The sequence below is a fragment of the Xiphophorus maculatus genome, chromosome 6, assembly GCF_002775205.1.
Source record: "Xiphophorus maculatus strain JP 163 A chromosome 6, X_maculatus-5.0-male, whole genome shotgun sequence".
Lineage (NCBI taxonomy): Eukaryota > Metazoa > Chordata > Actinopteri > Cyprinodontiformes > Poeciliidae > Xiphophorus > Xiphophorus maculatus.
In genome coordinates, this window is record NC_036448.1 from 1661897 (window position 1) to 1673476 (window position 11580).

Genomic DNA, 11580 nt, shown 5'->3' on the forward strand with positions numbered 1-11580 from the left:
TAGATCTTTAATGTATTGTGGTGCTAAGCCGTTCAGTGATTTATAAACTAACAACAGTATTTTAAAGTCTGTTCTTTGAGCTACAGGGAGCCAGTGGAGGGACTTTAAAACTGGTGTTATGTGCTCTACCTTCCTGGTTTTAGTGAGAACACCAGCAGCAGCGTTCTGGATCAGCTGCAGCTGTTTAATTGATTTGTTGGACAGACCTGTGAAGACGCTGTTGCAGTAATCAATAAACGCATGAATGAAGATAAACGCATGGATGAGTTTCTCTAGATCTGGCTGACAAATTAGTCCTTTAATCCTGGAGATGTTCTTCAGGCGATAGATGGTCGACTTTGTTCTTGTGAACAAAGAACATTAAAAATTATAAATTAAGGTTTAGTGCTCTTTAGTGCACATTTTAGATGTGTCCTTGCTCCACAAAGCCTGATTCAATTGACTGAATTACCTAGTCGCCAACATCGAAAAGGTACCAAGGCCTGCTGACCCTTTCATTTAAATGAGCTGTGTGTAATAGGGAAATGTTTAACCAGAGGTGGACCTAGCAACACAGCAGTGTAAGAGTCAATGATTGAAAACGCTGAACAGGCTAAAAAAGACTTGATCAGGAGCTCAGTATGCAAAAATGAATATCATTAAACAAAAACAATAATTGAGAACCCCTAGCATTACTCTAATAGAGTCTTCAGTCAGGGGCTTGTTCAGGTTGTTTGTTGATTCTTGTGTTGTGTGTGAATTGTGAGACAGTTATTTTTTGTTTTTGGGCATGTGCACCGACTGATGGCACCCTTTGAATTTCGTTGTCCTTGTGACAATGACAATAAAGATTTATCTTATCTTATCTTATCTTATCGAGGAAAAATACTGGAACCCTTGTTTATAAGAAACAGCTGCATTACTTAGAATTTTTACCCATGTTTTAATTTATGTCCATCCATCCATCCACTTCCACCAAAGTCCTAACCCTTGGCCATCACCCATCCCACACTGCCCCTGACCCCTTTGGCCCCTCCCACAGGTGGTGGTGGGAAGGGGGGCCACGTTTTCTCTTCAAGCTGTCCCTGGCTGAGGTCCATGCGTTAAGGCCCGGCCACCAGGGGCTTGCCAGTGTGCTCCACCTGCAGGCCTGGCTCCATAGTGGGGTCCCAGTAACAGTGGGTTCAATGATGTTCTTCTTCATAAGGGGTTATAGTTCATAAACATTTAGAACCATTCACATAACCATTACTCTTGAGACACATACATTTTATAATACATACTTCCTCTGTGCTTTACACAAGATGGATGAGACATAGTCCACTAAACACTGATTAAAGGAAAAGACACCTTAGACTCAGAAAGATGTAATACATCTGCTCACAGGAAGAATTTAAGCAAAAAAGATATCTGCCTTTTCCAAACAGTTCCTATAGTTTACTTTTAAAATAGTACATCCATCTAAATCTGTATTTTATGTGCCTACTGTCCACATAATCAGGACATAATTTGAGTTTATTGTCATATAACATGCACCGTGAAAAACACTGGAAGTGTCAACCCATTAAGATTTGATTGAATTATTTACAGACTTAGAAATACATGGTGGTTTGAGAAAGAAAAGAACATATAGGCACATTTCAGTCTGGTGGAACATGGCCAGTTACTTTGATTCTTGCAGCTGTATCTATGTGGACCAGCTCTCCCCAACAGGCAGACTATCAGCAGCAGCTTCTCCTCACCTTGGGATATGTGCCCTCTGCGAGAATGATACGATCCGATTCTGACAAGACAAACATGTTTATGTCTATACAAGAACTCTTATTGTGAATTTCTCTCTGGGATTAATAAAGTATATTTATTCATTCATTGTAAGTTTCTGACATAATCAGACTTATTTACTCACTGATAGCATTCCCACAGCCAATACTAGCTGGAACACCTTTCTCCATGTCCTTCATTATACAGTTTTCAAAAGTCAAACCAGCCACCCTAAAGAAAAATGCCTGCACGTTCTCCCCTGCAAATGACAGCAAATAGTTCTAACATAGACTTGTAACATAACATGTACTCAGTGGATGAAAGCTGTTTAAACTGCAGCATACACAACGGACAGCATGAAGTCTAAGTGTTACCTGTTTTGGCTGAAAGTGTCCAGAACTCTGCATGCATCTCTGCTGCAATATGGACTGCATCTTTTTCAGTTCTCTCCCTTTCATCTGAGGGCTTTACATAAACTTAGTTGTGCAACAGAAGAATGTATGTTCTTTCAGCATATGCATCCGATTTAGAAGACACTCACCAGAAGGTCAGTCTTGGTGCCAACCAAGAAGATGAAACAAGAATTGGGATAATTTTCTCTCATGGCTTCCTCCAACCACTGACTATAAAAAGAACCACCTCAAATTGTATTGTATACATTTATATTCAGCACATATTTAAGTTAGAATAAATTTAATTTAAAGTTTGACGTTATTACAGAATGATGCTAACAAGACTAACAAGCAGTTCAGACTTTTTTGCAATTTCTTTTTTATGCAACTTTTCAATAAAGCCAGATTTGTGGAATGTTTGATTAAGTTTTCCAGGCAACAGATTCTCCCATCTCAGATGTAAATCTCTGCAGTGTTTCTAAAGCTACCGTAGACCTTTATTTCTATGTAATTCTCTGCATGCCGTCTCTGTCAGCTTAGGTTAGCAAATGAGAAATTTGAATCCATGCCACTTCACCCCAAGCCCCTATTTTTGTTTTTACTTACAGAAATAATGTAAATTGCTGGATTGATCCACAACTTAAGTGGCAGCACCACGGATGATAGCTGCAGCCCTAGCCACCTGTCTTCTTGGATGGGTTGTACTGAAATCAATTTTGTTGTGCTTCCATACAATAACTATAAAAGTATTGATCATCAAGTTCTAAAACACATTTTCTACAACACTGGAAAAAATAAATAAATAAATCTTACCGTGCATGATTCAAGGATTGAATATCTGCCATGTCAAACACTGTGACAATCACTGGACAAAATCAGTAGGATCTAATTAGCTTATATGACTCCACATCTGAAGCGTCTCATTCAGCAATAGATGTACAGTGAAAGATAGATATTACAAAAACGTCTCACCTTGAGCGCCTCTATAGTATGTAGATGCAATGCACTTGAATTTTTCCTGCCCTGCTGTATCCCAGCTAGAAGAAAATGTCAACGATCAGCACAAAGAGGAAAACACACAGGATGGATGATTTTTTTTTATAGCACTTACATTTGAAGGGAGAAAGGTACTCCCAATATCTGAAACCTCTCAATCTCAAAATCCACTCCTATTGTGGCTTTGTAGTCTCTTTCAAAGACATCTTTACAAAATCTGAAAAAGAAAAAAAAATTAAACACTTCCTTTATCATTACAAATGGTGGGTGCACTTAATAATAAAAAGGTATCACCAAATACAAAAGATTAAGATTGAATATTAATACACAGAAACTGTGTATTAATATACCACTTTCAACTTTTTTTTGTTGAAAGTGGTGGCTTTCAACGAAAAAGAAAATGCTGAATGAAAGATAATGATAATGATAATGTAGTCTGGGTATCAGTTCTCCTTAGGCAGTATCAGCTCCACTAACTGTTTTTTAGGCCTGGGGTGGAAAGTGAACATCATACACATAGACTCCAATTGAAGGCTGAATTCTGAGATTATATATATATATATATATATATATATATATATATATTCATTAAATTACCTTTTAATGAGGGCGGTCTTTCCGACATTGAGGTCTCCGACAACTACCACTTTAGACATTTTCTGGCGATCCCATCTTTCAAAAAGACATTGATTTTTAAAATTGATGTTACAAAGTGATGTTCATCGTAATTGGGGGAAAAAAACAACAATTGGAGACTCACGTCTGCAGCCTGGCAGCTTGGTGTTTAAAGGCTGCTTTAGTCTGAATGTCCCAGTCTGTCTTCAGCTGGAAGGAGGCCTCTGGAGTGTAGCACTGAAAACAATGGAATCAGAATCAGGTTTTATTTGCCAAATACATTCACAAATGCAAGGAATTTATCCTTGGTTACAGTAGCTCACAGCGCACATAGTGACATTACACACAGTAGACACATACAATCTAACCCACTCAAGCACACATATACACATGAAATCTTACATACCTGTAAACCTTTATCAAATGTAAAGCATAAGTTTAAAATATATGAATAAATACATTAAATGCTAATGAGAAAAGTGAGCTAAAATATATAAAATTTTAGCCAAAAGATATAAAAGGAAAGGTCCAACATCAAGTCCGTCCCTGTTACTTGTCATTACAAAGAATAATTCTGATAATCCTGAATGTGGTGACCAGTGATGGCATAGTTACTTTCAAAAAGTAACTTTAATCGAATTAGTGATTACTCCTTGAAAAAGTAACTTAATTAGATTACTGATTACTTGAGTTGGAAAGTAACTAAGTTACATTAAAAGTAACTTTTTTAGTTACTTTCAGCAGCTGCTAACAACAACGCCCCACCTCCTGTCAAAATTAAACGTGTAAAAACTTTAGTAATTTGTGCGTGTTTTTGTGTGTTTCTATTGTCTGGAAAGCTATAAATAGTATTTTAGCCTCCAGGTTGTGCATTACGGCCCTGTGTTTGCTGTCAGAGCACAGCGCTCCTCCTGCTACTCGATCAGATGTCCCGCTGCAAAGATTTGTGACTCTTATCTTAATATTAATAACTATAATGGCGTTTAGTTGCACAGCTTTACGGACTCGTTCATTCGTGGCTGTTTTCACGTTCAATGCACTGTTCATATTAGTCTCCATGTTAGCAGTTTTTTGTAGCGCAACATGAAGCTCGACGTGTGTCAGGTAAAATATTAACTTGACATTAACAAAGACACAACGGGACGGATCATCCGGGAAATGATGGACATGGAGAGCCTGGAGAGCTTAAACTAACTGGATGTCAGACACATTCTGGGGTTTATGTCTGCTTATTTCCAAGCCCAAAAAGCGCAACCCGCGACTCATTAAATCTGCAAGCGACTTTAGAAAAACACAAGCCCAAAGCTGCTTATAATAATCAGACTTGCCGAGCAAAACTCAAAATAGTTCCTGTTTTTCCAGCAACAAAATGCGCATCTTCCTCTTCCCTCCATTGTTTATGTTTCTGTCGCTGGTGATACTGTTGCATAGAAACAGCGGTCACTCCCGAAGACGTGTAGAGGAAATAAAATTAAATTACAAAAGAGAATAGTAACGCACAGTGATTTCGATAAGTAACTGTAGTCTGACTCCTGGATTTGAAATAGCAACGCATTAGATTACTTGCTACTGAAAAAAGTGGTCTGACATCAGTTACTATGTAACGCGTTACTGACATCACTGGTGGTGACATTCATTTAACTGGCAGTATTTCCCAACCCTGGTCCTAAAGGCAAATTGCCTGAGGAGGAAACCACCAAGTAACATAGTTTCCTCCTCAGCATGTCAAAATTCAGTAGGGGCCTGCTAATGAACAATCATTTGACTCAGGTGTGCTAAACCAAGGAAAGAATGAAAACATTAAGGATACTGGCTGACTTTGGACACCACTGATCTACTGTAAGTAAAATACTCACTTGTATCCTACAGCAGGGGAGCTCAAGTCCAGTCCTCCAGAGCTACTGACCTGCAATTATAGATGCATTCTTACTCCAACAGACCAGGATCAGCTCTGAACAGGCCTGTTAACAAGCCGTTCATTTGATTCAGGTATTTTGGAGCAGGGAAGCATCTTAAAGTTGCAGGATGGTAGCTCTTGAGAACTGGACTTGAGCTCCCCTGTCCAACGGTTTACAACTCCAGTCCTGCAGGTTTTCAATGCAATCCTTTTCCAACACACTTGAATCAAATTAATGACTCTAAGTCAAGCATTTCCCTAACTTTATGAATGGGTGAAGAGGTAATTCAGTCATTCAATTCAGCTGGATTGGAGCAGGGATGCATCTGCAGCTTGGAAGACAGTATATCTCTAGGGCTACGGTTGGACACTCCTGGTTCACAAAACTGTAAACACAGTGCAAAGATTCTGGTGGACCTACATCTATTTAAAATAAATTATCATCACAGTAAACATGAAAAAAAAAGGATATACTTGAGGGAATTCTGAGATGATCCTGTTGTTGCTGACTGGTGGTGGAAATGGCTTCATACCATTCCTGTGATCCTGCATGATGGCACTTAAAGAAACAAAACAATCTGTAAACTATCCAACAAGTTATATATTTATGAACTGCAATTAAAGAAGAATGTGTGATAATGGTTGTATTTATTCTCTGAACATTAGTCTAACTACCACAAATTTTTTAACATTTGACCATGGTATTATGGGGGGAATTTTCTCCATATGGTAGGTTGCCACATTATAACATGAGTGGAAGTGCCGACATAAGAGTGGAATGACGTTTGTACAACTGCTTGGATAGTGATAAAACCGGAGTAGCTGGGGTGGCTGCAGTTTATGAAACTATCGAGTACTACACCGGAAATAGAGCAATTCCCGTTCAAATAAAGGCAAAGTCACAAAACTATGAATCAATCAAATCAAATATCATTCCTTTTACAAACTATTACAATTATTTTAGTTTCACTTTTGATTATTTTAGATTCCTGTCTCCCCTCAACAATATTCCACCTTTCAGATTACGATCACTGTTTTATTGTGATAAGTAGTAACCGGATATGTACTTTCATTTTGTTTCGCAATAGGTGCAACATGCAGCTAATAAGACATGAAGATTCCTTAGATACTATTCATTCACCTCACATACCCGTATCAATATGTTTGATCTGAAAACACCGAGTGTCGGTAGGGAACCGTGTCTTTTAAATGAATAAGCCAAACTCACCCCAAATGATTCAGGTGAAATCTTTGCTTCCTTGGATCCCCGCGGATGACTGCTCTCTGCATCCCTCACACTGTTGCATGGGGAAGTCGTTACCATGACAACCGTACATTAACGTATTTCTTATGTGATTTCGCTTTTCTATATAAATTTTAACAAATAGTTTAATTGCAAAGTGGCTAATCAGATCTGCAGTGTATAAGTTGCACCATTTGAGATTGTTTGATATAAAAGTGACGATGTTTTTCATTTGAACGCAAAAGGTAAATCAAGGTCTCTATCCCGCTTTGCTCTAATTGTATGGTTCTACATGTTTCTGTAATGTTATTATAAAACAACAAATAAGTTCATATTTGCAAATTGTTTTAACTTAGGGCACCGTAAACTGATTGCGCCACCCTGTGGTCAGATTCTGAAACTTTGTTGTAACAGCTCCTGGGTGGAAAGCAGAAGGCGAACATTTATACAAGTAAAACAAACAAACAGGAGAGACATTAAATATAATGTAATGACGCCAACACCGCAGATGTAGTCCCGCCAACAGGGTTTATTAGAAATAGGTACAAGCTGCTATTTCTGAGGCTGCAGCTCACGCCTCATACAAACGGGCACACTCAACTGTTAGCTTCACTGCTAACTCCCCTCTGAACTCTCCCCACTTCCGGTCCTGGTACTCCCTCTCCACCGATCCCCCGCCCACATGACAGGCTTATCACATGTGAGCGGGAGCCAGCAGTCAGCCAGGGGAAGCCCTTAACACTACATATAACAAAAATGATCACAATGCAACTTATAACAAATACAAATAACCACATGAACCGCAGCAGAACTAAAACACAGAATCGTTACAATACATAAAAATCACAACTTATCAAACTTTTTAACCTGCTACCGAAGACAATAATACATTTCTGGTTGATAACAATTGCTGCCGACCTGATTGTGTAACAATAACATTTTCTTTTGCAGGTTCGCCGTCTTCTTTCTCCTGCTCTGGGTCAGACTCTGGCTCCTACATGTTGGACAGACAAGTCGTTGACAAACTAAGAGTTGTTCTAAAATGCGCCTCAGAACAGGGTGGACTAGAGGTCTGTGGAATTCAGACCAGAGCATTGCAGTTCTACTTTTTATACATCATAAGCGAAGGATTTACATAAGAACAGGAAGGATTTAAACGCATGGTATATCCAAGCAAAACTCGACTAACCTCATTGTTGCATTCTTGCTTACCGAAATTATCACGGCTAATTCTTCAAGCCACTTAGCTTCAGCTAATTTCGCGGAATTGTTTTTTAAGTAAAAGTAATACCATGAATGTCGTGAACGGCTATCTTTTATGAAGAACCAGTTATGCAGCTTGTAGAACTCAACTTTATTACTCTGTGTGACTGACAACAACTGGATGTACAGCGCATGCTCATCAGTTTGCCCCAGGCTACGGAAGCCTCACTGTGACATATCACTACAATGAATGTGACTAGAAATAAACAAGTAGCTAAAATGTGAACGTAATTGTTTTATCCTTCCGCAGTAAGTCCCCTCTGTTATCGTTTACTCTTCAGAACCATCAGCATTGTTCGTGGCGTTGGTTTCAAACGGGTGGAAATTGAGACTTTTTTTTTCAACTAGCCAGAGATAACGATTATTTATTTATTTATTTATTTATTTTACTGGTCACTCAAACACTTCACCAGCCACTGTCTTTCTTTTTTGTGTGTGACATTGCTCTTGATTACAAACCTCACCAGTACAATCAAATTATATAAAATATATGATTTATTCTTAATTCTAAGAAACGATTTATTGACAAGAGGTTTGCCATACATTAGTACTTAAACAGATTAATTTAACATAACAAAGCATGGACACCTTAACAGGGGTGTATGGCAAATATTTCATTTTAAATTAAAGCCGCAAGCTGCGTCAGGCGGCGGCCCTCGCAGCTCAGCGCCGCTCCGGCCTATTGGTCACCGCGGGGGTTCCGGGATATAATTAATTTAATTTCACATAATTATCGCGGTAGAAGCCATTTGTTTGTTAAAATTTTATGAAATATATTTGTTCTATTTGATGTTTGTTGTGAATGACGTATACATTAGTCCAACGTTTATAAACTACAGCGGCTGTAATTGTCGGGTTCTGGGGTTTTTTGTCCTTTTTTCCTTTTGGTTTTTCTTTTTTTCCCTCTTCCTGGTGTGGGTCTGTAGCATCACTGTGGCCCACTAGATGGAGCCAGAGGCTGTCTACCTGGGAGGCGCGCCCATGGGTTTTACGCACCTGGCGGTCATCATCTCATCATCCTCTGGAGGTTAAAGAAGCTGACTGCCAGCACTTTACCTGCTTGGTAAACTGAGCCCCTCTGAGTTTTTTTTCCCCTCTAAGTAACTCTTCGTTGTCCTCTGTGCTCTTCAGGTATTGTTTACTCCTCGAGACGATTTGGATTCTCCAGAGTGGCTTCCATCCTGGCCTTTTGGTTAAAGCCCTCCTCGTGATGCCGTGGACTGTACCCACTGGTTGCCCGAGTCTCGTTTTCACCTCTCCCGTCAGATCTCAAGATTCTCAGTTTTCATCGGCTGGTATTCGGACCTCACCTCCACCTCCGTCAAGTCAGCACTTACCTGCTCGCCCTCCACCGCAGCCTCCTTGTCTGGATCCCGCTCGTTTACGGAAGCCGGATCCTTTGACTTCAGCCTGGAACCCACAGACGACCTCCCTGATTGTGATCATTCTTTCCAAAGAAAGAACCGATCTATTCCTATCGCATCTCCTGTTTCCCATTTGACTCGAACTCACCATCTCCTCCTGTTCTGCAGTTTTCTGCTGCCTTCCAGATTCCACCCCAGGATACCCACCATATCAGATTACTTTGTTTTCTTCAATAAAAAATCTTTAACTGATTTCCGTTCTCTGTGGTGTTCTGCATGTGGGCAAGAAGCTTAAACGCCAACATGACAGTAATGCGCCACAGCAAAGGGAAACAAAGGTAAAATAACCCGAACAGGTGATCAACTCAAAACCACTCATACCTTTTTACTCTCTCTCTCTCTTTGTAGTTTAAGCACACCTGTTACCGTGGCAACTGCCGGCCCCCCTCCCCCACAAGATGAGCAAAGATTATGTTAAAAACATAACATTCAGTCCGTTATGATATCAACTTTCCAGGCTTGATATTTATTTCTCGATTATTAATCAGCGCTTCCCTGAACACAGCGATGGTTGATTGACTAGCTGTACTTGGTGCTAGAGTGGCTAACATGAGTAACAGTTTAGTCCAAAGCCTTTTCTGCTAAAATAAAATCTTACATACATATATATACATCCATCCATTTTCTAACACCCTTGTCCCTAGTGGAGTTGGGAAGGGTGATGGTGCATATCCCCAGCGAACGTTTTGGGCAAGACCTGGACAGGTCGGGGTGTGAGTGTGTGTCTGTATATATGTATTCATTCTTTGTGTGAAGATATCTGTATTGAACTTTACACAGGTGTCAAGAAAATCCGAGCTCATCCCACTTCCCCATGCTGGAGATTTTAGTTTAACAGTAATAATAAATAAAGTTATCTTTAAAATGAATCACTCAAGTGACATCAAGGCCCAACAGTAGACTTAGGTGTCAATAAAATAAATCTGGTTGTGTGTGTTGTTTTTGTCTCATGCAAACTTTGCTTTAATTCTACTTTTTTCTATCTAATCATAAGAAATCATAGTCAGTCAGAGAGAGTCATTAAACAGGAAAAGCAGGTTTCCTGGAAAAAGAGGAAGTTTCCAGCCTGCAGATTTATAAAAATAGCTGAGACTACTCCTTATTTTAAAGGTAAAGTTTTAAAGAATGAAATCTAAACATTTTGAGTAATTGGATAAGATTCAAAGTAAAATACTTATATTAATATTGGTTTACTTGTAATAATACTTACACTTATATTTGTGGGAACACTTACAAGAAAAACAAGTAACTGTAACTTTGGTATCAAATAATTAGAATCATGGATTATTCTTGGTTTCTTTTCAGAAAACATCTGTAATAACTCACATTAAGAGTTATTAATGTGAGTATTAATAAGTTGAGGATAATTAATAAGTTATGGTTATAAAATCATAAATGAATGCTAAATCAGAGAAGCTAAAGAAAATAAATGTAATATAAATGTGATTTTGACACTGAACTTGAAATGGTGTAAAAAGGTGTAACTGCAATTAAACATCACTGATATGTTGTAGGTAGATAGTAGGTGAAAGGTGAAAGGTTAATGGAAAAAGGGTAACTAACAGGAGAGCAGAGATGACCAATGCCTTATTTGGAAACAGGTTGTTGAACAACGTAAACGTTTCAGGGAAAAGGTCATGCAGGCAAGAGACATAGGAGGTTGAGCAACCCTGAGACATTAGCACAGACATCAGGAAATGTCTGAAGGACAGTGATGGATGTGAGGTCATCTGTCTAAGCAGACAGCCAATGAAAACGCCCCAAAAGGGTGGATAAACCCTATAAAAGGTGGGTGCAACAGAGGAACCTTTGGTTGGATCCTCCGGGCAGCTTCGAGCCAAGATCGAGATGGACAAAGAACTCTGCAGCTGAAGAAGAGCCGGGGCCACAGAGCTGAAGACTGTCCCACTCATGGGGACCAACCCGTCAGGCCCACAGCCTGTGGCTTCGAATCGCACTTCTCTCATCGGCTGGGTTCAGACCCCAAAGACAAAGATGAAGACAAAGGCA

General features: G+C 39.3%; 2 protein-coding genes across 2 annotated transcripts in view; both read right to left on the reverse strand.

Moving 5' to 3' along the window:
• depdc5 (DEP domain containing 5) overlaps positions 1 to 1978 on the reverse strand; it is a 47747-nt gene extending 45769 nt beyond the window's left edge. Inside the window, exons 1-2 of the mRNA XM_023335921.1 lie at positions 1886 to 1978; positions 1722 to 1762 (exon numbers count right to left, since the gene is read on the reverse strand). Coding sequence (XP_023191689.1) covers positions 1722 to 1762; positions 1886 to 1894 — 50 coding nt within the window. The 5' untranslated portion in view covers positions 1895 to 1978. The remainder of the gene's footprint in view (positions 1 to 1721; positions 1763 to 1885) is intronic.
• On the reverse strand, positions 779 to 8578 carry LOC102221887 (ras-related protein Rab-36-like). The gene is made up of 11 exons (XM_023335923.1): positions 6869 to 8578; positions 6115 to 6199; positions 3889 to 3980; positions 3726 to 3800; positions 3244 to 3345; positions 3105 to 3169; positions 2946 to 2997; positions 2282 to 2363; positions 2115 to 2205; positions 1886 to 1999; positions 779 to 1762 (listed from the first exon to the last, which is right to left on the reverse strand). Exons 1-11 carry the CDS (start codon positions 6928 to 6930, stop codon positions 1701 to 1703), a joined length of 882 nt encoding a protein of 293 aa, XP_023191691.1. The 5' UTR covers positions 6931 to 8578; the 3' UTR covers positions 779 to 1700.
• Between the last annotated feature and the right edge of the window lie 3002 nt (positions 8579 to 11580).

Coding starts and splice junctions, on each gene's coding strand:
- LOC102221887 (XM_023335923.1), bottom strand. CDS start 6,930: ATGCAGAGAGCAGTCATCCGCGGGGATCCAAGGAAGCAAAGATTTCAC. Junction 6,200..6,868: donor TTTCACCTGAATCATTTGGG/GTGAGTTTGGCT, acceptor TGTTTCTTTAAG/TGCCATCATGCAGGATCACA. Junction 2,364..2,945: donor CAATCCTTGAATCATGCACG/GTAAGATTTATT, acceptor TTCTTTTTATAG/TCAGTGGTTGGAGGAAGCCA.